Source organism: Schistocerca americana, chromosome 2 (assembly GCF_021461395.2).
Source record: "Schistocerca americana isolate TAMUIC-IGC-003095 chromosome 2, iqSchAmer2.1, whole genome shotgun sequence".
In the NCBI taxonomy this organism is placed as follows: Eukaryota; Metazoa; Arthropoda; class Insecta; order Orthoptera; family Acrididae; genus Schistocerca; species Schistocerca americana.
In genome coordinates, this window is record NC_060120.1 from 694373842 (window position 1) to 694400034 (window position 26193).

The following is a 26193-nucleotide window of genomic DNA, read 5'->3' on the forward strand; positions in this document are numbered from 1 at the left end:
TGTTGTAAAATGTATGTTAATGAACTGAAAGTTTTTAAACCGTATCAACATAAGATTGTGGTTGTCAATTCATTGTGTTAGTATTAAGTCACAATATTTTGAATATGCAGAGAAATTAATTATTTGTGTTTCCATAGGAGCTTCCAAAAATTGAAAATGAAATAAAAAAACTAGTTAGAAAGTATGTTGAGCAGCACAATGAGCCATTTTATTTTTACGATGAAGACATTAATGAAAAAATAGAGACGCTATGGACCAACTTGAATGAAAGTCGGCAGAAGTACAAATCTTCATGGGTAAGTGTAGCAAAATGTTGTTACCGGCAATTATGAAAATGTGTTAGTTTTGGAAAGGTGATTTATGTGCCAATGGGGATTCGCACAATTTATTTAACTAAGTGAGGTCTGTTACTGATGCAGTGAAAGCTGTTTTAAGTCAGCAACCCAGAGTCCAGTTTCTGCTAATAACATTCAATCCACAACAAAACCACTGTAAACCAAACTAGTATGCTGATCACCACTCGCTTCACTGATCACATATTAACTGATTCAGATCAACTGTGGTTTGGTTTATATACACAAGTCTGTCATGGTCTCGTCAGAGGAGGGAACTCCCGAGGACAAATTTTGTCTTGGTAGTGGTACCATGGGGGTCACTAGAAATGTGCCAACCAATCAGATTTCATAGTGATGTTGGTAGCACCATTACAGTAAAAGAAGCTATTGTAGGGACACCTGTGAAATCTTGGAAAAACCTGGAAATTTTTTTCGTCTGTGAGAAATCCAGGAATGTTGTAGAATTCCGGGAATTTTTCATTGTTTTAGTTTTCAATTAAATTGTTGTAATTTTGACTGGTAAGAATTGATACTATATCAGAGAATTTCGCTTTAGCCTACTACTGCAGAAGACAGTAACACCAAAATTAACTGTGGTTGCCAAGAAAATGCTCCACTTAACAGCAAAACAGTGTACACACGAGCATCTGCCAACAGCAAAAAGTTCAATAGGACGAAGACTGTGCTATACCTTGCAACTGCTTTCAATGAGCATGACGTCACAACTGCTTACCTTTCTAACAGGTCGCAGGAAAATATTGTGAATGGTGCATTGAGAACTGTTACTTTCAAAGTAAACCTCTTTTTACACATGAAGAGTTATATTACGTGTAAGAATGTGCGATGAATTTCTTAAGTCACGGAGCATTTGACTTTCATTCAGAACTTAACACTTTGAGGATCAGCCACTTAGAAAAATTTTGGACCCAGAAGACCAGCCATTTAACCCTCTGTTTAAAAATTTACTGGCACATTTTTGTTTCATGTCTCCTGAAGGACAACACACGCATAAAATGACCAGGCTTCGAGGTTAGTTTTTCATATTTATTTTAGTTCTTTCATAGAACACAAATTATACAGTAATGATGCCAGAACATACAATTATACAAAGAAAAAAAGTTTTAGGTCAGTTCATGAGTAATTTCACTCATAATTGGCTTTTCTATGTAAACCTCAAAAATGTTTGGCAGAACACATGTTCAGCCAGATTACTCATGAAATGTTTGGTGCACAGCAGTGAAATTTGTCATTGTGCTTCTCAGAAAAATTCAACTGCTGCAATTTAAGCTATGCTCTTATGATTCTGCCTAGCCACACCCTTGGAAAAAACAAAATTTTTTGATGGCTAACATTATATGTGAAAGCTTAGCTTTTCTTATAGCTGTACTGTATGTGTATTAATTTAAACCATTTACTTTTCATATTTGTATGTTCACACTACTTAACAGTGACATTGCTATTGCCTAGCTGCATCATGTGTCCTATGCTCTATGCTCTGAATATTGGCTGTCAGTGGCTGGCAAGATAGTCTCATGAGCTATGACTGGCTGACAAAAGTGCATCGTAGTCTCAATTTCAGTGCTTCAGAAGAAAATATGCAATGTACATGTTGCTTTGCATCAAAGAGCTTTCCAAAACACGTTTTTTATTGCTAAGTTTCATTTCTGAAAGTGCTGGTAAGTTGTACCCCCTGGTGTATGAAACCTTTACTGTGTAAAGGATTGACAAGTTTCACAGCTCTGACAGAATGTATATTGTCACATAACATGCAAAAAGTATAAATATACTTTCACGTAGTGTATAGTGTAGTTTCACTCGAGGAAAAGTGTATTTTTAACCCAGAAAAATGTGGTTATTTTTCTTTTTTTTTATTCATTTATGCACCCTGTGTTAATGAATGTGTGAATAGGTTAATGAATGTGTGAATAGTAGAGCATAAACCACAGTATAAAAATTAACTTTTTTGATCTTCCCTGGAGATGACTCAAGTCGTTCACAATTGGGAGGCAGAGATGTTTTGATGTAACACAATATTTTGTGGGCCTTGTCAGTCTCAAATCTATTTTTTGCTATTGAATACCATAATTAATCATAAACTACTTGTTTCACGTTTGTATAATGTAAATTTCTTCATCATCATGTAACTATGCAAGCAAACTTATCTCTTTATTTTTAGGATGCAAATAACTTCATGACTAATTGTGGAGGGATGTCTCATATTAATTTATTTGCTACCCTTTCCTTACTAAAATATTGTATGTGCTGTAATTTTTCTAATTTTATCAGTACTAAACATATCTTACACACACAGCTTTTAATCACTTCTTTGGCTTTAAGAGCCTTGTATAAATTTTGGGTCTAATCTTTTATCCAGTCATACGTAAAATAAAGGGAAAGCAACCACTCACCTAGAGTTGACTGATGCATGATGAAGACACACACTCAACAGAAACAGATTCCACACTAGTTTTTGAGCTCTCGCTCTTTCTTTAGCAAAAGTACACACGGTGACAACCACACAGACACCCAAACATACACACCCGCAACCATGACAAAACTCTGTATTCTAATCAGATACAGTGTTACACGATTTTGTTTATAATGTAACTACTGCAGTCACTGAAAAACTTAATGAAAAGTGAAGTGAGGTAGTTCAACATGTGTTGTATTCATCAATAACTTACATGCCCAGTGTGAAGATAGAAAGCAAACCTCCAGCTATAGGAAAATGATCTACTTGCACACTTACCACAGCCCTTTCATGGGGCAATATAATGTGTAAAACAGACTACTCTTCTTGGACATCCAGTGTTAAATGTCTGAAGAATGGAACTAGTTGGCAGCTGAAAACTGAAGGTGAGAACTGCCTAATTACTGGAGACAATTGAAACTGGCCAAGTGTGGGTGTGTGGCTGTTTAAATCTGCTGCTTGGCATATTAATTGAGGTATATGATTCATCAATAAATGGTACATAATAGAATTTTCCATAGTCACTTGTGTCATGACTTAAGATTCAGACATTCTGATCAGATCTGAATAACCATGCTCCTGTTCTTTCTAGCCGATTTCTTTTCCTTTGCAGTGTTTTCAATGCTACAGCCAGAGAGAAAGCTGGAATCCTTGTCAGGTCTATTTAAGCTTTTCCACACACAGACAGATAACTCTGATCAGATATGTATAATACAATCTCTCTCCTTTTTTTTCCTTCTGCAAGATCACTGCAGTTGTTTTGAGTGCCATTTTTCCATGGCAACACACCTCCAAGCCACTGTGTTGAAGAGCAAGTAACCCACAGCAGGTGAAAATGCTTAACTTGTCGTTCTGATTTGCAGATATACTGCACCCATGTATCTTTTCTTACCTATATAATAGACCATCTCTCCTTTTTCTTACCTATATAATAGACCATTTCTCCTGTAAGATGCTGTCTAAAACTTAACTATTAATAAAAACAAGTATTAAATATCACAATCATCTTTCATCATCCAGGACGACAGAGGATGTAACCCATAAATTTCCCCAAAATGATGTGTTACACCTCAGAATGTGCAGTGCACTCCATTTGGCAAATATGTATGTGCACCACACTTAGACTAGTGTCATACGGCACTAGTGTTGTGTGTCACCCTTCGTATACAGTGGCTGGCAGAGACAAGCAGCACAAGGACTAATGTCTTCAGCATTCTGGATGTCTAAGTGCACAGTACAGTATTGAACAGTAAGTGATTAAAGATTATGAAATAGCTGCCTGCCATATGCATACCAGTAGAAATAGTACAGTTTATTTGCAATGTCTGCTTGGAAACTGGTTGGAGATGTACATCTATTTCCTGGAACAGAGATTTCTGTTTTGTTTGAAACTGATCATCACTGTCCAGATGTGGCACTTCTTTCCAATCAATCCTTTTAAAACTACTATTCTTACAGTATGTTCCATGGCTGCATGTGGTACTACATTCCTTGTAAAAAAGTTGGACAGTTCGGAGGTACACAAACAATTTGGATGATTTCATTCATGGTGTGGTCACGAGGCATTCTATCACACCTCACATCGACCCACAAATAAACAAACCCGGTCACTGACAGTGGCAGAAGATCACAGGGGGAGGGAAAGAGTGCCCTTGAAATATTCAGAGCCGTGGCCCTTCAGTATCTAATGTGAATCTGACATAAGCTGTCCTATTCTGGGTGCAAATTGGATTCTTCACACAATGGCTTTTTTTTTTCCCCTGGTTAAATTAACATCTTAATAATAAAATCTTAGTATGTATTGTATTTGTCTTTCTTATGGCATCGTAAAACATCCATAGTTTCTTTTTTCGTTGATGTACAGGATCATTTAACTAATTATCTTGGTAAGGATAAGTTAATAACAGGCATAACTACGAAGGTATTTCAAAGCAGTTGAATGAGAAACGTGAGTAGAAGAGTCTTATATTCAATAAGAAAAATTTCATCTTTCTTCAGAAAGATGTGCATGTCTACGAAGATGCTTCCACTATGGAGTTTTAAGAGTAATTATTTGGAACATCTGCCCTATTAATCAGCTTTTCCACCCTGTTTCCACATGTGAAGAAATTTTACGCTAATGAATAAGTTATGGCAGCCACAGTTGGCAATTTTTTAGGTCCTCTTGAATAAAGATCACCAATGGAATTTATTCGATGTAGCTGTTCTGCAGATTCTATTGACCTAACAGATGACTAAATTGAAAAACATTGCATAACTAGCCCAAGTTTTTACGTCTTCCATTCTGTTAAAGTCACAGGACATGTAGTTTAGTAGAGTCTTGGCGCCTCGAGTTCTTCATAAATTTTTCACAACGGTACAGTGTTCTGTTTTGTTCTCGTTGTTGACTGTTTTCATTTGTACACATTCTAAAAATAAGTGCTGTACCAGAGGAAAGGAAATTTATGCCATGAAATGTTACGTTAGAAGCACTGAAGTGCCAAGGAAATTGATGCCTAGGAATGTTAAATTAGAAGCGTTGAAATGACTTCACAGAGGGAAACAATTTTAAAAAGCTTGGTTTCAAATGTGATGTTGGCAAAGTTACTGTTGGTGACTGGCAAAGAAACTGACTTAAATGGAATGGATTTCTTCAAAGAAATGCTCTGAAGATTCTTTTCACCGAAAAACTATGAAGTTTGAAAAACCAAGTGGAGCATTGTTCATGTCGTTTACACAATAAAGACAGAAGGAAGCTCTGATTTCTGGCCCAGTCTTGCAGGCGAAAGCCTAAATTTTTAGAAACCAGCTGTAGGTGGGAGATGGCAGTTTCGCTACTAGTGTGGGCTGGCTCGACAAATGGAAGAAGAGATATGAAGTGCATCAACTAGATGTCTGCATAGAAAAACACTCTGATGACTCCAAAGCCATTTTGGGATTTATTAGAAAGTTCTAAGAAATCATAACTAAAGGAAATGTATCGAATGAACAAATTTACATCTGCAATGAAACAGGTTTAAATGTCACATTGTTGCTGACAGACAAATGCATCAAGTGCATAAAAGGTGCTGCTGGGTACAAAAAAGTAGAGTAGTTCACAGTTATGGTGGCTTCAAATGCAATTATAAACCACAAACTATAACTGGTTGTGATTGAAAAGACTGCCAAGCCAAGAGAGTTTTCGAATGTAACAATATCACTCTTCGACTTATCGACATGCATCAGAATAATGCCTAGATCAGGGCTGGGAGCGTGAGCTGCCTGTGGACACTGTGGGCATGTGTATTGCCACGTGGGCATGTTGCACGTGCAGTTCACATTCTGTTACTTGAGAACAGGACTGAAAACTGATGCTCAAGTTTGAAGTCACATTAGTTAGTATTCTTTGCATTGTTATTATTATTATTACAGTATAGCAATGCAATGAATTTTTGTGACACAATATAATAGTCTTTTCCCTGTACAACCAACTCGTACCTCATATTCCACTTCCTTCTGAGAGTGAAGGTATTGTTTCAGCATCGTTCAAAAAACTAAAGGCAGGTACACACATTAGGTGAGACCAGTAGATGATATATATTTTCATTACTCCACTATTGTATTAAACTGTTTTTTTTTTCTGTAGCATGTCAATCTTTTGAGTTAGAATATCGGTCATCCGGTCAATGAACATTAGTAAGACTACTCCTAGATTTGATTCGTTAATTTCATTGTTGAAAAAACTCTTTCACACAAGTATGCAGTTTTGGGTATACAATAGACTCGAGCAGCTATTTGAAACATCTGCTGAAACTGTTGTGCAGGGAAGTTCTTATAAAATATCTCGATATTTTCTACAGTGCAGACCCCTCCCTGAGCACATGATTACCCTGAAAGTTGCGAAAATAGTTGCAAAAACACTAAAATAAAGTTGAAATCAATTTAAGTCACTAAATCTACTGTCAAAGTTTTGTAAGAAAGCTTCAAAATGTTTGCTCAGTGTCTCCTTTTCAAAATTTTTTTCATTTATAACTAGTGCAACATTCAAAAAGTGTGCAAAAGACCTTCCTGAAACTTGCTTTATCCACAACAGCAATTTTCTTTTAAAACGCAAAGCCCGTGATAGAAATATCAGAAGCTAGTTTATTCAGAAATTCAAGATCTAATATCCACTGGAGGTCATCAAACTCTTTTACTAGCGTTGCTTTCATGTCCATGCCTTTATCTTTACAGAAGTTGAAAAAACATTTTAAAACACCTTGTGACGACCAGCATACCTCACAAAAATAGAGCACATTGCCATAATCACACACTGGCTCAGCCAAGAAGGTTTCAAACTTCCAATGTCGCAAACCATGTGATCTCAGTTTATTAACGATTTTTACAGTGTGTCCATGACGTCACTTACTTTGACACATTTTGCCATCAAATTAACATGATGTAGAATGCAGTGCATTACTGATTTTCCTGCTGGATACCAACTTCTTTCACCTTGTTCCTTATCAAAGAATGACACCAGATGTTTGACCAAACATTGCAGGAGCTCCACCTTTTGCAATCATATCTGTCAGTAATATTGCCTAAGTAAGAAAATAAGTCACCAGTTGTAGTTGTATTGTGCATTGGCACTAAATCAAGGAGTTCCTTTATCAACTTACTCTGCTCACAATAGAGCAAGCTAAGCAACAACCATTACATCTGCGTTTTTCATCCAAAGCCAAAGAGGAAAAAAAAGAAACAAATCTTTAGTCTTATCTTTCAGTTGCATTTCCACATTTGACATTTCTTCACCAGTTATCTGAGGAAGAGGAACAGGTTCGAAAAGTGGAAGATTTTTCTGGACACTAGGTTGTTGCAGCAGCCACAAAACTTCCTAGCAAATTCTCCATGACTGAAGGGTCATGCTGTTTTTGTTGTTGTAAGATCTGTGTTATGGCTCACTCTCAATGCACCACTGTTGTGGGTACGCTACAAGGAAGAGATAAAATTGAAGGCGAAACCGCATAATACTTTATAAATAATAGTAACATTTTCAAGAAATGACATATCTGTATTAACTACTTCTTTCTCTTTTTCCTATTTTAGCTCATGAAGCCTTCATTTCCTCAATATACATAGAACTTATGAATCTCTCGTGAAGAAGCTATAAATGTTGCTTCGCGGTGTACTACTTCCATGCTTTTAAAATACCATTAAAAAAAAAAGACGCTGAGGGTCAGTTTGTGTTTCCGTAAGTAAGTAATCTACTTCCCATGGCAGATTGAAGTGTAGGGATTTGACTGATTTTCATTTTGAGGCTTTTAATTGCTACTAAGCCATTTTCTTCTTAATAGTTTTGTCCTATCATGAACGCCAAAGAGACTTCAACGCCAATGATGCTAGTGAGGTGAAGTAAACCAGCCCATCTTGCTGCGCGTGCATCATTAACGGACAATGTTGGCAGAGAGGTGGAGGCCAAACTATTGGCTGATAGTGTCCACGGGCAAACAGTGTGAACAGTCATGGACTTCCACACCTGCAGTAGCGCATTTGCCCGTTTGTCCTGGAGGTACAAAAAGTTTCACAAAAGAAGGGATTCCTGTGAAAAGCTATTTCGACAATGAATAATCTGCCCTCAAGAACTGGAGTGTGATGTGATTTGTACCTTATTTCTCCTATCAAATGTTACCAGTTTGATTCAGCCAATATAGCATGACATTCTTGAATGTCTGAAAAAAGAAGTATCATCAATGATTGCCACAATCAGTCTTGCATTCGGAAGACAATGAAAGCATTGCAGGAGATTTAAAGAAAGTGATATGTGATGAGCATTGTGTATTCATCAGTGAGTCTTGGAGTGAGATAAAGTCAAAGACAATTTCTAAATCGTGGAGTGAAATTCCACAAGAAAGTAGGCCTAACACAGCAACTAAACATTTTGACGATGAAGATGATCACCCACCGAGTAATTTAATCAGAAGGTTGCCAGGCTATGAAGAGACAGAAAATGGAGAAATAACTTAGGGTTAAACTCAAATGAATAGACTCTTCTATAATTGACGAGGTTAACATCCCAACACAGTGTGGGTGTGATTAGGAATATGAGGCTAAGGCTGCATTGGTGGCAAGTTACACCGATTGCTGCACTGCACTAGTGGCCATTGTGGGCTTCTTGGAGCAGCAGCCTAATGTGACACCAGCCGACATCCTGGTGTTCAGTCAGTGGTGTGATACTGCCATGTGAACATGCTGCAGCTTCATCAAATAAGACACTTCACCATTATTTCACAAAGTAAATTGTTACCAGGCTTAAGTTAAAATCTTCATTCTGCCAGTGCAACTGCCTGTGTAGATGCTTTGTTTCAATAAAGTTCATATTTTGACACCTGTATTGTTTTCAACATTTACCCTACTGTATTTGTTGTCTTTGTTGTTTTTTGAGTGTTTCTAGACATTGAGGTCATCAACACTATGATAGCTGGTTGATAACTGAATATAGTGTGAACTAGACCTTCAACAACTTTTTAAAAAATTCCCTTACCTCATAAATTTAGAGAGTAATCACTAACATTGTCACACCAGTGGATTCCCATTCAAAATAATGTGCGTTGTTACCTCACAATGTAAGCAACCAAAGTTACCATGGAAAACAATTTGCAAATACATGGACCAACGTGCTGTTGATGATATTAATTTTACTGAAAATGAAAAGGAGGGAAGCGTCATAGTTCCTGCCAAGAGAAAAGGCAACAGAAGGCGCAGGCAAAAAAAAAAAAAAAAAAACAGTAGTTCCGTAATTCAGTATTGTGTAGATTACAAAAAGAGTCATAGAATGCCAAGTGGAACAGGATTCCTGTATCTGCCCCTAAGAAGAATAAACAAAATGCACAAAATTAACATTTCACTGAAGATACAGATGAATGTATCATTAGGCAGCAGTAGAAAAACTTTAAAGATTATATTGCACAGAGCTGGTCATTCAGGCTCGCAAAGAATCTCTGAAGGAAAAAAAAACTTTCACCTGTTGAATTTGATTTTGAGAGTTGCCAGAAGAAATTGCTAAATGGCGACAAAGCGACAGTGTGCGAAGAGTATGTCAAACAGCAGTGCCAGTCAGTGTTTCATTGTTGTGAATCTAGAGTTTTGTTTCATATTAACTTCTCCTCTTTGACTGTAACATGAAAACGTTTGGACGATCATGGAGAAATGGACAGAAAAAAAATTAAAAATACGTAGAAACCCAAAGCTAACCTTCTGCCATTAACTTTGGAGCACCAATCTTATCTACTCTGTTGACAAAATTTTGCAAGAATGTTTCTCACCTCTTGCTGCCACTAGGCATCTAGACCTAAATCCTATAGGCCCAGTCCCAAGTGAGTGGAAGATTCCTTTATGTAATTAAGTTAAAAGAACGGATCCACATATTACAGACCAACATCAGTTTGCTGCAGGATTCTTGAACACATTCCACGTTTGAATATAATAAATTTCCTAGAGACAGAAAGGTTTCTGTCCAGAAATCAACATGGATTTAGAAAGCACTGCTCTTGCGAAACACAGCTTGCCCTTTTGTCACATGGTATCCTGCAAGCCATAGACAACAGGCAGATTCCATATTCCTAGGTCACCAGCTGATCAAAAAGAGACAGCCTTTCACAATGCTGACCTTGGTACCAGCCACTGGTAGTTATACCACATATTTGACTAATAATGTTCAAAGCTTTTTCCTGATACATAAATTAATTAGTAAAGAAGTATTATAATGCCTAGAATGTTGTAACACACATTCATCAACTATCTTCTGCAAACAACCTTCAATGAATATCTACAAATCACTGGTCAATGACATCCACACCATACTCTGTAGCATTGTATAAGAGGACAGTTTATAGTTTTTTCTTTGTTATTTTACTCACTGCTACCTCAGGATGTAGTGCACTAAGAATGATATTCTTTTCTTCTTGACGCACTGCCATGATGCAATCTTGCTTATCATTGTTCTTAAAGACGATTGTAGAATGTCGGTCATACTTGTTTTCCTTCACACAGTTTGGGAGTTTTCAGTGAATTTTTTGCCTTGTTCCCACTTCTGTTAAAGTTTCTTGGCAAGCTGAAGGGATGTGAAGGATTTGTCTGTTGTTACATTCCTCCTTTGGTTGGGAAGTGGCTCTATGAGCCAAGGAATGCTGTACTCTCCCAGCGTTTGGTTGTCTGGTCAGACTATTTCCTTACCAAGGTAACGGAAGGCATTGAAAATTACATGAAATTTCATGCCTCCAGCTGTCCAGAGTTTTAGTCCATGTATGTCTGGTTTGTTTGGCATAAACTGGGTAATCGTGCAGTAAGCATGCACATTGCTTTACTTGAGGGTAACAGGTCATCAACTGCAACATTTTCACCTGGAAGGGAACACCAGAGGCAATTGTGCACGAACTTATACTGTATTCCAGAAAGAAGAGAAAACTTGACAGTGGGAATGCTTGGAATGTGTTAGGACTTTTTATTAAAGGGAAGGAATATGGTAAGTTCGTGAAATCTATTTCTTGTCATTTTATCCCTGATAAAATTAGATCCCTAAGAATGTGACAAAAAGTCACTCAAGCAAACAACGTAAGCACAAAAAGCACCTAGGATGTTCATAATACCAGTCATTGTCTACAGTGATACTGTCTCCTCATTGTCTACAGTGATACTGTCTCCTCATTGTCTACAGTGATACTGTCTCCGTGGTGTTTTTATTTCATACCAAGAATTTGATTCTGTCTGTTTTATATGAAACACAGCATAGGCTCATCTAAAAGAAGTCGGAAGTCACTGATCACAGTCATCGATTCGGTGGCAGACATATGCAATGAATCCTCCTCCCCTTCAGGCTGTTCAAAGCAGCTCTTCTTCCAGGTGACAGCGTGTTAGCTACCTTCCTTTCTGTTCCGTCTGTAGTTGCCACCTTCACTGATGTACCAGATCTGTTGATTCCTGAGGCAATTGAGGGGGAACTGAGATGGGACGTCTACTGACAGTAACACCTCCTACCTTTACAATCAGTTGTTTCTGGCAGAAAATTAACTGAATCCAGTAAGCGACTTTCTGACTCAATATACGAGTTCTCAAGAGAACACAGTGTCCCTTACACTACCAAAACACATGCATACGCACATGCAATTTATTTGTAGCTCTCCAGTCTTCTTAATCTATTTTTGTACTCACGGTGCCTTAAATTGTAAAGTGCCTCATCAGCTTCATAATTTCTATTAATTTTGTTGTTGAAGGCATACACAAATTAAACTTCACAGCCATGTTTACAAACACACTACTGGTCAAATGTTAACATTTCACATTGCAGTGAACAGAAGACAATTGACTTTTATGATCAAATCTACTGTGAGGCCCTAGATTTGATTATATTTATTTGACGGCAGGCGAGATTTGACAAAGTTCCCTATTAAACCATCAAACTTCTTTGACATAAATATTTGACATATCAACTTTGACAAAGAAATATGATAGTGTAATACCAATCTAACTAAATTCTTTATTATGGAAACAAGAGTTAAAAGATGTCTTTGACCACTTTCTTTGATCCAATGTTAATTATAAGGCCACACATCAACATATGTTTAAACGCTGGAAAAGTGACTCTTGGGTGTAGGTCATGTGTTTCAGAGTAAATAATGCTGATGTGTAAAACTTTTGCAAATACACTTTTTTGCAAATAATATCATTATTTTCCTTCCATCTCTCCAATCTGGAGTCTGCTGCATTTGCTGAGCTGTAATGGCAAAACAGAAGATAATAGGGGAAGCCATCCACGTGTAAAGAGTAGTGTACTCCACATTAGCTGTGGACAGACAACTATTAAAAGCAGCATAAAAATAATAGTACCATAATAACTTCCTCTATGACATAATTTTCATACCTAAAACAACGTGAAGAATAGTTGTGACTGCATGTAAAAAAATCACAATAAAGTAGAAGATATGAATGAGATCATTAGCTGTACAGTAAATGTTAATTTGTGTAGTATGCCAAGCAAGCTCTCTCCAGTTTGATCGGGTTGTATATTCTGTAAGCGCAGCGAAAGAGAGAAACGTTCTTGGTTTCAAACACCCTCACAAAGTGGTTGTTGACATAGAGCTAAAAATTCTTTCCTGGCTACCTGATAAGTGAAATGCAATGATAATTATTTGTGGACTGTGATGTGTCCCTTGTTTCATGAGAGGAAGCTGTAGTTTGTTGTTGGTGGTGGTTTTCTTTCTTCAGATTTGAGCAGTGTCTTTGACCAGAATTGGTTAAAAAGTTTTGGAAGATGTCTTTGTATTGGCAGTTTAGTTGTTGCAGGCCGTAGTGTGAAAACTGTCATGGTCAGGAGCTACATTCTTTAGTACAGACAAGGTAGCTTTTAACTCCCATATTGGTAAGAGGTATATATGTCTGTATTAGTGAAATCAGTTTTTAGCTTCCCTTTCTTCATAGCTTCCTAGAAGTATTGAAAAGGGGGTGGTTCTTTTGCTCTTGTTGTTGTGCTCCAGAAATGTTGAAGCACAGTAATAGGTTCTCTACAGCAGTCAGAACTGGAATGCCTACAGTGTTGCCATCTGCCCATGACTGCAAAGAGATGCCTATTGTTACACAAAAGCCCAGGCTGCCTTGTAAGTTTCCCTGAGAACTTCATTATCAGATTGTAAGTGAAACACTGAATTGTCAGTGGTGGGATCTACTCTGTAGTAAATGGTTTATCTGTAGTCAGAGATCATCAACTGGCAGAATAGCTTCTAGTTAAGTTTGCCAAGCTTCCATTTTGCCATGAAGATCCATTTGTGTCTCATAAATGATGTGATTAATGTGAATGTGGTATAATAATGTGGGCAGTTTTCTTATTTCAGTAACTCTCTCAATCACTAGGTCCATAGACGTGTGACATCACAATCTTCACAAGACACATTTAACTGATCATGATTTGTGAGAAACAGTCTTTATATAACCTACGGCAATATTTATGCACCCTAATCTGTCCCTATTCCTATTTAGTAAATGAAATACAAATTAATGTTTGAACATTACTCCTGACAAATTCACAGAAAGCTGCGCGTGGTTTGTTTTAATTCACCACTTCATTCCTAGGCAGAGTCTCAACCTCATACATGCAAAAAGTTCATGTTTTATCAGTTCTGAGGAAGAAGATGTACATACACAATCTTTATTTCATACTTACTAAAAGCGCATTACCACGTTTATCAAGTCTATATTTTCCACAGCAAATTGCTGCTCAGAAACTCTTTACACCCTATCAGACTCAGCTTTGCACTTTAAATAATACCCAGGTCATGTTTATAACAATAATGGAAATTCTTGGATGGAGTAATATGTACAATAATGGAAAGGCAACCACTCGCCTATAGTGGATTTCTTCACGGAGCACAGAAACACCTAACAGAAATCAGCATTGACACTACCTTTTGAGCACTAGCTCTTTTCCTACCAAAAGTATGCACAACTGCACAGACACACATCCTGTTGCTGTGACAAAGACAAATAAATATTTGATACTCGATTATTGAAAGCAGTTGCCTGAGCTGATGTAGGTAGGATGAGGTAGGGAAGGAAACAAGGAGGGAATAGTGGGAAAAAGACGAAAGAATTGGGTTTCTTACAAGGTGTCCGCAGTTCATGGTCTAGTGGCTAGCTTTGCTGCTTCTGGATCACGGGGTCCCAGGTTCGAGATTTTCTCTTCACAGGGACTGGGTGTTTGTGTTGTCCTCATCATTTCATCATCATCATTCCGTGACAGTGGCTAGATTGGATTGTGTAACAAAAAAAAAAGGCCTGTGTAAAAATGGACTTTGTACGGGCGCAGATGACCGCGCAGCTGAGCACCCCACAAACCAAACACCATCATCTAACGTGGCCCCAGAGTCTTAACATCAGTCAGTGTTATGGCATCACATGACAAAACTACCGTATTTACTCGAATCTAAGCCGCACCTGAAAAATGAGACTGAAATCAAGGGAAAAAAAATTTCCCGAATCTAAGCCGCACATGAAATTTGAGACTCGAAATTAAAGGGGGGAGAAAAGTTTTAGGCCGCACCTTCAAATCGAAACAATGTTGGTCCATTGTAATATGAGACACAATTTAGGTCGAATGAATGACAGTACAGCTACAGTAGTTTGGTTCGAGTCGTAAGCTTAGCAGCTAAGCTTTCTCAGGTAGCCACTGCTATGTCAGGCGCTCCGTCCGTATTCATACGGGTACCCTTCCTTTTTCACGTGCTTTGTCTAGTTTGAATTGATTGCTTATTTTTCTTTGATCTGATAAGTGCCGTTCTCTTTGTTATAGGTGTTGACGTCACTCTAAGCTGAAGATGCTTTGTCGCATTCTGATAATGTTTACGGCCTGTCGCCGCTCGCGTCATGGCTTGCTTTTGTGCGTGCTACCGCCGCTTTTTTTTTTTTTTTTTTTTTTTAAGTAGTGGAATCGTCTCATTAGCGAAACAATGGCAAGAGACTGCTATTTGTTGTTACTTACACTGCTGCGTTCTTTGATAATGATTGACAAGAACCAAATAATAGACTGCATATGATAGATAGAAGATCTGGACGAGAGTTTAGCGAAAATTCTCCGTTTGAAAATCTTTGCAGATGCCTCTTTAGTACATTACATTCTGCACAGAAATTAGAGTCATCTTAGATTTAAAAATCTAGTCAATTGCCGTGCTTCATTTCTGACTGTATCACTATTACGCATAAGAATAATACTAAAATAAACATGAAATGTATATTCTTCCGCGTTTGTTGTTGTCTCACTCTAGTTTCGTAGTTTATTAAGCCGACAGAATTTAAATGAGATAGCAGCAAACACGAAAGAATACATGGCAATATGTTTATATTCGTATTATTCTTATGGTGAAGAGAATACTGCATGTGATTCAAAATTCTTAAAAGTTCCTATTGGCAACCGTCTCTTCTCACACGTAGGAAAAAATTCAGAACGTAAAGTTGGCCATATTGACAAACATTCCTAACAGTCTTGCCAGTCGGATTTTCGTAGTACATTGAAACGTTGCAACATTCAAAGATGAACAATACAGAATTTGTATTTACTTCGATGGATAATGTATGAAAATGCAGTGGTCGAAACTTGGGGCGGAGGAAACAAAGCTCGTCTGACACTTTTTTTTTATTTATTTATTGACGCAGAAGTTTTGGCGCCAGTATTTATCTTTGTGCCTGCAAAGCATGCCTGTATAGCGCTACATATATTCGACGGCAAGTTGTGGCGGCACGTACCAACATTTTTCAGAACTTCCGCTTACTTTGCACTCGATTCTAAGCCGCAGGCAGTTTTTTGGATTACAAAAAACGGAAAAAAAGTGCGGCTTAGATTCGAGTAAATACGGTAGTAAAAGTCAAGGTCGAGCAGACAATCTCAACGTGCAAGGTTATAGCAACCATGTTTTGGGATGAACATGGAATCTTGTTAGTGAATTATATGCAAGGGCCAACAAGAAACAAAGCCGCTTACTGTGCTACACTGACTAAACTTCAGTGTGTAGTACAGAATAACTGACGTGGCCTTCTGTCATTCACACACTATTTCTGATCAAATTTCCTAACTTACACATGTCTTTCTATTTAAGAGGTTTCATCTTGCATTGTAACTGTAAGTGTAAATTCAGGCAGTCTGTAGCGAATTTTCATTTTTGCTGATCAGCCAGCTACACAGCTCATTAAGGCATCGGCATTCATTGGTGACACACTAGGAGTGTAGGAAGTTGTGTATGTGGGTTTCTGTTTGCTTCTATAGTTTACTTCTTCAGTTAGTCTTTCTAACATGGGTAATACGTGTGCAGATGTAGGAGGAGGTGGCCACAGTTCTTCAAGAGTTGAATGCGCTTTTGGCTACAATGTGCCTCATTACGCTCTTGTCTAAGGGTGTTGCAGTAGTGGAGTATCTAGTATGTTGCATGGGACATCTCAGTTGTCACTTGTTTTGCCCATGGGCTCTGTTGCCAAGGCACCTCCTAGTGTGCCCGATGTGGTGGATCTGTCCTGACAGCAGAGTGAGTGGTGGGATGGTGTTCGCTTTGCTCGAGGTGGAGGACCAATTTGGAGCTGGCCGTCTGAACTCGCCTATTCGGCTTGTGTGTGAACAAGTGGCCATTCCTTCTGCAGGGTCAGAGCAGCATATCAGGGCAGGGGATTTTAGTTATCGGGAACCCATAGGAAGATAACAGCGAGGACTGGAAAGAAAGCCAATGCGCACTCGGTATGTCTGCCAGCATTGTTCATCAAAGATGTGGAGGCAGTCTTGCCTGTGGTTGTCAGGCATGCAGGGTGCTGTCATCTGCAAGTTGTGGCTCATGTCAGCACTAACAGCACCTTGTGCGCGGGTTCTGTGGCCATCTTTACATACAGCATCAGTATAGAAATTGGGATTAGTGATCATGTCATCATAGGGACTATGTAGTGATCATGTCATCATAGGGACTATGGTTATGAAAGTTAACAAATTAGTCAAGAATGCTAAGAGAGTGTTTCTGATAGAAAGATCAGATAAACAGTTGTTAGCATCAAGATGGCCTCATTTAGTTCCTGTATGATGGACATAGCAGAATTACGGGCAAAGTTGTAATAGATTGTAAATCATGCCCTGGATAAGATCTAGTAAATGGATTAAGGATGGAAAAGAACCACTGAGATTTAACTACAAAATTCGGAAATGCTGAGAAAACAAAGGCTGTTGCATTCTCAGTTCAAGAAAGAACTACACACAAATGATGACAGGCAACGGTTAGTAGAGATTCGTGCATCTGTGAAAAGATCTATGCATGAAGCATACAACTACCACTGTCATACCTTGGCAAAAGGCCTGTCCGAGAACCAAGAAAATTCTGGTCCTGTGTAAAATCGCTAAGTGTGTCTAAGGCTTCCATCCGATCACTCATTCACCAGTTTGATGTGGCAGTAGAAGATAGCAAAATTAAATCCAAAGATTTAAATTTTGTGTTTAAGAAAGTGTTCACACTGGAGGATCATACAAACATACCATTGTTTGACCATTGCACAGAGTACCATATGAATGGACTGGACTGGATAAGCATCTCTGGTGTAGAGAAACAATTGAAAGACTTAAAAACAAATAAGCTGCCAGATCCAGACGGAATCCCAATTCGGTTTTACAAAGGGTGCTTATGTTATTGGCCCCTTATTTAGCTTGCATTTATCGCAAATCTCTCACCCAGCGCAGTCCCCTAAGCGACTGTAAAAAAGTGCTGGGAACTCTTGTGTATAAGAAGGGTAAAAGAATAGACCCACCAAATTACAGAACAATGCCCTTAAAACCAGTTTGCTGCAAAATTCTAGAACATATTCTGAGTTAAAATATAATAAATTTCTTCGAGACAGAGAAGCTTCTATCCACTAATCAGGGTTTTAGAAGCATCGCTCAAGTGAAACTCAGTTAGCCCTTTTCTCAATGATATACTGTGAATTCTGGATTAACAGCAACAGGCAAATCCCATATTTCTGAAAAGCATTTGACACTTTGTCCCATTGTGGACTGTTAACAGAGGTATGAGTATATGGAACAGGTTTCCAGATATGTGTGTGTCTCAAAGACTTCCTAAGTAATAGAACGCAGTATACTGTCCTAAATGGAAAGTGTTCATCAGAGACAAGGGTACTGTCAGGAGTGCCTCAAAGAAGTGTGATAGGACCACTCTTTATTGTCTTATACATACAGACACTGATCAGCCAGAAAATTATGACCACCTACCTGTGTAGGTATGTACACCTGTAGCATGGATAATAGCGGCAACACATTGAAGGAATGAGACCTTTGTAGGTTGCTGGATGGAGTTGGCTCCATATCTGCACACACAAGTCACCTAATTGCTGTGAATTCCGGGGGGGGGGGGGGGGGGGGGGGTGTAATTAGCTCTGAAGCCACATTCAAACACATCCCAGACGTGTTCAATAAGGGTTCAGATCTGGTGATTTGGAGGGCCAGAACATAAATTGGAACTCGCCATTGTGTTCCTAGAACCACTTCAACACACTCCTGGCCTTGTGACACGGTGCATTATCTTGTTGAAAAATGTCAATGCAATCAGGAAACATGATCATCATGAAGGGGTGTACGTGGTGTGCAGCCAGTGTACGATATGCCTTGGCTGCCAAGGTGCCTTGCACAAGCTCCGCATGACCCATGGATGCCCACATGAATATTCCCCAGGACATAATGGAGCTGCCGCCAGCTTGTCTCTATCCCACAGTATAGGTGCAAAGGACTTGTTCCACTGGAAGACGATGGATTTTCTGTCTAAGACAGCAGATTCATGCCCTGTCATTGGCGCGCGCACACACACACACCCACACACACACACACACACACGTATTTTGCCCAGCATTAAAGTGTGATGTTAGTTCCGCCACAGTTAGCCGCCTGTCCCATTTTAGCAGTCTGCTCAGCCTACATTGTCCAACCTCTGTAATGAGGGATGGCCGCCCAACCTCACGATGTATGGACGTGGTTTCTGGTTTCATCTTTGTTTCACCACATGTTGAAGACAATCACCACAGCACTTCTTGAACAACAGAAGTCATGCAGTTTTCGAAATGCTTGTGCCAAGCCTCTGGGCTAATCTCAGTCTGCCCTTGGTCAAACTCAGATAGATAACGCATCTTTCCCATTCTACACATGTACAGCATACTCACTGATACTACAGGCACTGTGCATGTGTCTGACTACCAGTCATTCCTTGCCAGGTGACACTGCTGTCACCTGGACTGGTTTATATTGATAGTAGTTTGGTGGTCATAATGTTCTGCCTGGTCAGTGTCAGTGATCTAGTGGACAGGATGGGCAGCAGTGTCGAAGTTGAGTGACTGTAGGAGGATACAAGATAACTTAGACAAAATGTCTAGTTTGTTTGATGAATGGCAGCTAGCTAGGAAAATGTAAGTTAATGCGCATGAGGAGGACAAACAAACCTGTAATGTTCAGTTACAGAATTAATAGTAGTGTCCTGCTTGACACAGTCACATCATTTAAATATTTAGGTGCAATGCTGGAAAGTGATATGAAACAGAACAAGCATTTGAGGATTGTGGTAGGGAAGGTTAATGGTCAACTTTGGTTTATTGGGAGAATTTTGGGACAGTGTGGTTCAATCTACAAAGGAGACTGCATGTAGGACACCAGTGTGATCTATTTTTGAGTACTGCTCGAGTGTTTGAGATCTGCAAAAGGTCAGATTAAAGGAAGACATCAAAGCAATTCAGAGGCGAGCAGCTAGATTTGTTAGTGCTGGTTTTGAACAACATGCAAGTATTACAAAGATACTTCAGGAACACAAATGGGACTCCCTGGAGAGAAGCAGATGTTCTTTCCGAGGAACACTATTGAGAAAATTCAGAGAACCAGTATTTGAAGCTGACTGCAGAGAGACTCTACTGTTGCCAACATACATTTCTTGTAAGGACCACAAAGATAAGATATGAGAAATTAGGGATACAGGGGCATATAAACGGTCATTTTTTCCTTGCTCTATTTGCAAGTGGAACAGGAAATAATATGACTAGTAGCGGTACAGGGTACCCTCCATCGTCCACCGTACAGTGGCTTGCGGAGTTTGTATGTAGATGAAGATGTAGATTGTTTGGATGGGAACAGATTGGACCCAAGATACAGTCCAGACTTAGCACTGAGCAATTTTCACTTGTACAACTACTTAAGAGTTTCTCAGCAGCAAATGCTTCGCAACAGATGACAACATGAAATCAGCAGTTAGAAACAGGTTATTCTTAGGCGGGAGACATCAATGACATAAGGATACAAAAGCTCCTAGAATGTTATGATAGATGTATGAACAAATAAGAAAACTCTGTACAAAAATGAAGAAACATGTAAGGAATTAAATAAAAACAGTTTTTTGAAAAATCTGTGACGATTCAATTTTATAATAAATAAACCTTATTTTCCGAATAACCCTCATAATATCCAAATTTCATACTCAACGCTGTGTTTGCATAGATAAACACATTCAATATCAGAGAGAGAGAGAGAGATAACTTTAAGTAATGTGCCTGGGTGTCTACTGTACTCAGTTGGGGCCAACACACTGAAGCACTAATAATTATCAGCTAATGAGAAATATTACTTATGTTGTTGTTTACTTCTCTAGTATCGGTATAGGCTCTAGAACAATAATACAGCTTGCACCAAAATTAAGATGACACAAAGAATAATCAATTTGGTTACAGTGAAAGGCCTCATCATCAGATCAGATGAAATGAAGTGTTGTGAATTTCTGCAGGACTGATATCCATACATATTAAGAATAAGAAATGGTCAAATTTTGGAACACAGATACCAAACAAATTGTATATGCTGTACTACAGTTCATAAATTAGCCCCTCGTCCCCACATAGCAGACTTCAAAAGAGTGTGTGGGAAGCTCTGTAGTATTGATGTGCTTGTGTATGAACAAATGGAAGCAAATTAGACAGTCATATAGGAACAGGATCAGGAATTGCAATATTTATCAATAACCCAGCATAACAGTTTGCCATTCTACTTCCCCTCAAGTTAATGGCCGGTGTGTGTGTGTGTGTGTGTGTGTGTGTGTGTGTGTGTGTGTGTGTGTGTCATACAGGGGTGCTTGGCAATGAGTTGTCATATAATCCAGCTAAGAGACAAGGGCAGTCACTGTAAACAAGTCTGCTGTAAAATAACTATAGGTTAGCAAAGAGCAAACTAATTGTGGGAGAAGAGTTTAGAAATGAATAGGAGACTGACTGCAAAAGACACAAGACATAGTATCCTGTGATCTTCAGTGATTAAATTGCTACTATCAGTGAACTTAGTAGTTAGATTAACAGGTCCTGAAAAAGCAAAAAGCTGTTACAAACTTGTCAGAATAACTTAAGGTACACTTTTGAACTTGTAAAAGAGAGGACAAGACTATTGATCATGTTACTTTTTCTGCAATGACTTAATGATTTGACCGTCAATCATAGGAAACAAATAATCAAAAAAGGAGTAAACTGAGCCATCAATAAACCATATGTAGTTCTTAAATTCACATAAACTTGTGACAGTGTATATGATTCAACAAGATTTTTGGGTACATGATTATCTACTATCTTTAAAAAGAAGTATGTTGCCATTAAAACATGACAGAACAGTTTGATGGTTCCACGTCAAACTGTTGGACCAAAAAATTTTGCGTGTCTTGTAGTGGCACCCTCGTAAAAAGTGACGCAACTTTTATTTAACAATTACGTCGTTTCGGCCTACTTTCATTTTTGTGAGTGTTTTTTGTACTGCACCAAATGTTATGAAATGTTGGATGGCACAGTGATGGCCCCAACACTGTGTCTGGCAGTCATGAATTTCTTCATGGAGCACTTAGAGGAGCAGGTTATGAACTTGGTGGCATTATGTCAGTTTTGCTTCCTAAGGCACGTCAATGACAGCTTTCTGATATGGCCTCACAGTGACAATACATTGCAGCAGTTCACTGATGACATGAATGGTGCCCACCCAACGTTAAATTTACCGTTGAGATGGAGAAGGATGGCAAGCTACCATTCTTCTATGTTTTAATTGAGTGGAAGGCAGGAGGCCCCGGCCTGGTCATTCCTTGTAGAGGAAACCAACTCACACTGATCGGTACGTGAATGCCGATAGTTTTCACCACCGTGTACACAGGTTAACGGTTCTGAACATGTTAATACATAGAGCAAAAGTTATTTCTGATGACAACCACCAACAGTCTGAATTGCATCACTTGAGACATGTGTTTAGAGAAAATGGTTGTAACAAAGGAAACTTTGCAGTTGCTTTCAGATGCCACCAAATAAGGATGCCTTGTAAATCAGTTGAAGAGCCAAGTCAGCTGCTTTCGTGCCATACTGTGGGCCAATGAACAGCAGGTTAGGACATGTGCTGCCGAGACATGGACTGAGACCAGTGTTCTCGCCCTCCTCCAAGACACGAGATATATTGTGCCCTGTTAAATATGACATAGCTCTTCATGTGCCCGGTGTGTATTGTGTCCCTTGCAAAAGCAGCTGCATCTACATAGATCAGACAACTAGCACAGTTGCAGAGTGTTGTACCAAGCACAAGCATCATATTAAACCAAGGGAGCATGACAATTTGTTGTACAGAAACTCTTCTGTGAAAAAAATAGATTGTGTAGTATGGCTTTTTATGTACGCTTCATAATGAATTGCCTGTCTTCTTGTTAATTGCCCTAGTTACTGTGATATTTAGAGATTATGTACCTCACAACAACAAATTCGAATAGTTTGCAACGAAAAATACAGGTCATGACACAGCATGAGTTTGCATTCAGTGCATGTTAGCTCATACTTCGCTGCGTATGAATATAGGTAATATATTGAATTTTTCTCTTGACTCGAGAGGACATTACATCTGTCTTCAGTCTTGAGAAAATCCTGCACTCACTTTGCCCACGCAAACAACGATACGACTGTAGTTATATTTTCAGTGGAGGGCCATCGGTAGCTGGTGAAAGAAAAAATTAGATGGTTTTTCATAAAGCATACCATATCTTTTTAAATCGTTCTGGATATTGAAACATATTTTTGGCAGATGGTAGCTCACATTTGGTTAGTATGCCTAACTTTTTCACTACACAGGTAATTCTAGATTTTATAATTACAGGTTTTTTTCTGTGGAATATTTTCAGGGTTATATATATAGAAGACTACAGCTTGTTGGTGAAAGAAAAAATTGTATGGGTGTGCAACAACATAAGTGAAAAGATTACGGGAATATTAACCCTTCATAAACTCTGCAGTTTCTTGATAAATAGCTTATGAACTAATTAACAATTTTAAGAAATTTGCATTTTCACTTACTGTTGAAGTTTCCTATATTAAAGTGGTACAGAAATAATTTTATAACATTTTTTGTAATGTCAATTGTGTTCTTTGTGTTTTTTGTTGTTGTTGTGTGTGTGTGTGTGTGTGTGTGTGTGTGTGTGTGTGTGTGTGTGTGTGACCCCCCCCCCCCCAAATTGATGATTTCATTTCACACAGGCAAATCATGCATATAGTTTTGAGATTTTGCATTTATTTGTTTGTTTATTCTGTGAGATTTTGGCTCTGAGGATCCTTCCTATTGTATTCATCTGATAATGCATGACAGTTAATGGGAATACAGTTTAATAGTAGACATCAGTGCTCTAAATTTGCATTGTGTCACACTGTGTTTCCTTTTTGTTTGTACAGAAAAGCAATTCTGCAATTTTGGCATTTATTTTATTATTTTGATTATTGTTTTTCCTCTAAAAAAAAATCTTCAGTTGCAAGGACTTGCAATTATTTTCAGAAAAAGTACTTCCCAATGCACTCCACTACAGTGTTTTCATCCTCTGTCATTGTTTCATCTGCTGTTGATGCAACTGAAGTCTTACCTTCGACCTTAACCAGCTTGTGTGTTTGGTTTTTAATATTCAGAGCACTATAACCAAAGATTTTTAGGTTGTTTTTCCTCCGTATCCCTACTAATCACGTACAAGGTATGATCCTTCTAATGTGCTTCTCTCTCGCTTTTCCATTTTCAAATTTAAATAAAAGTTTTATTTCGGGTGATAGGGAAATCAGTGATGCAACATATTCTGTTTTTGAGGTAAGAATATGAGTACTGTCAAGTTCATGAAAGACCTAAAACTTCTGGAACTTACTTTGATAAATGCACATGTATTTTGCTTACCAAAACTAGATAGTGATTTCTGTAGACGTTTTGTATAAGCAATGAAAAGGGTCAGTTTGACGTTGTGATTCATACTCCAAATCCAAGACTAAAGATTATTATTTCATGCTAACAATGTAAGGAAAAGATAGATTGCTACTTAACATAAAGATGACACACTAATTTGCAGACAGCCTTAATTAAGACACTTACACATTAGCTTTTGGCCACAGCCCTTGTCTGAAAAACACACACACACACACACACACACACACACACACATGGAAGCACATCTCACTCATGTGGCATTCGGAAATGAGCTACCAGAGATGGAGGTCATGCGTCTGTGAAGTGTGCTTGCTATGTGAATAAATGTCTGTGTGTTTCACTTTTTCTTTGTTTTTCTTAAGAGGGCTGTCGTCGAAAGCTTATATGTAAGTTTCTTCCTAATTGTTATTGTCTGAAACTTAACATGTCATCTATATGGTAAGTAGCTATGTATCTTTTCCTTACATTGTGGTTTTGCATTGTACTAGAGAACTGAAAAATGAAGTACCCATAGTGAAAAGTACAAGAATGAGATGTGATGCCAAACAATGGGAACTCCCAGTTGGCATATAAACAATATTAGGAAAAGGATAGGTTGGTACTCACTTTAAAGATAACCCATTGAGTTGCAGACTGGCACACCAGCAAGCAAGCATGCTTCATGCACACTTGATCACACTACCGGCAGCAACTCAACGGAACATTTAACTTTATTGCTGGAGATGGGGCAGAGAATCGGTTAGACTTAGAATTAAAAATATCATTTATCCTCTCATAGTTTCCAGATTATGTGTGTTTATAAGTTTGAAATCTGAATAGCTTGCCAACTTACATAAAGTTTCCTCTGCTGCTCCTGGAGCCCCACTCTCCTCCGCTAAAATGAACAGAACTGTGGAGACAGTGTTTTATTTATTTGAATATTTTAGTAACTTATTAACCATTATAATTTTGCTTTCAGCAGAAAAAACAGCCCTCATCAAAAGAAAGTGGTGGAATGAAACGAAAATTGGATTTTGAAAGTACATCATCACACAAGAAACAGCAGTTCGCATACCGGCCAAAACCACATGAATTAGTGCCCCAGAGAGACTGTCGTAATAATGTGAGTTTTGTATTGTGTGTTATAAATTAGGTTAAAAATTTAGCTGGTAAGACATATACAAATAAGGTAAGTTATTTTTGAGAGATTTGCAATTAGATACCATTTATCAAACTTTCTTTCTTTATTTATTTGTTTCTTTTTATTCCCTAATCTTTCAGGTGACACGTCGTAGGCTGCTGTCACCACTGCCAAATATGAATGAAACATTTGTTTCTGGCATTGGGGAGATCGATGGTGGAACGTATTCTGTTTTCAAGGTAAGAGAGCATCATCTAGTTCATTAAGACCTGAAAATGCTGGAACTGGATTATTCTCCACTATAGCAGATGTAATTTGACTACTTTAACTCGATTCTTTAAACTACACCTACAGGAATACGCCTGTAGATTTAGTACAATTCTGAAATAACATGTCTGATTGATGGAAAATGTTCGTGACTAAGGAAAGTCTTCACTCAATAGTGAAAGGAGGGCAACATCCAGTGGCTACCATGTGTCATTGGATAGTGCTGTTTGTGGTTATATGCCAAGGTTGTAGGATAGCTTGACCATAACCTGTGGTGTCACTTGTGGGT

The 26193-nt window shown here is 38.4% G+C and overlaps 1 protein-coding gene across 2 annotated transcripts in view; it reads left to right on the forward strand.

The window, feature by feature from the left end:
* The window catches only part of LOC124595580 (protein regulator of cytokinesis 1-like), a 239812-nt gene that overhangs the window by 185312 nt on the left and 28307 nt on the right, over positions 1-26193 (forward strand). Inside the window, exons 10-12 of one of the 2 annotated variants that reach the window (XM_047134370.1) lie at positions 138-296; positions 25476-25619; positions 25778-25876. In XM_047134370.1, the coding sequence (XP_046990326.1) occupies positions 138-296; positions 25476-25619; positions 25778-25876 (402 nt within the window). The remainder of the gene's footprint in view (positions 1-137; positions 297-25475; positions 25620-25777; positions 25877-26193) is intronic. The other variant, XM_047134371.1, reaches the window with a different exon arrangement.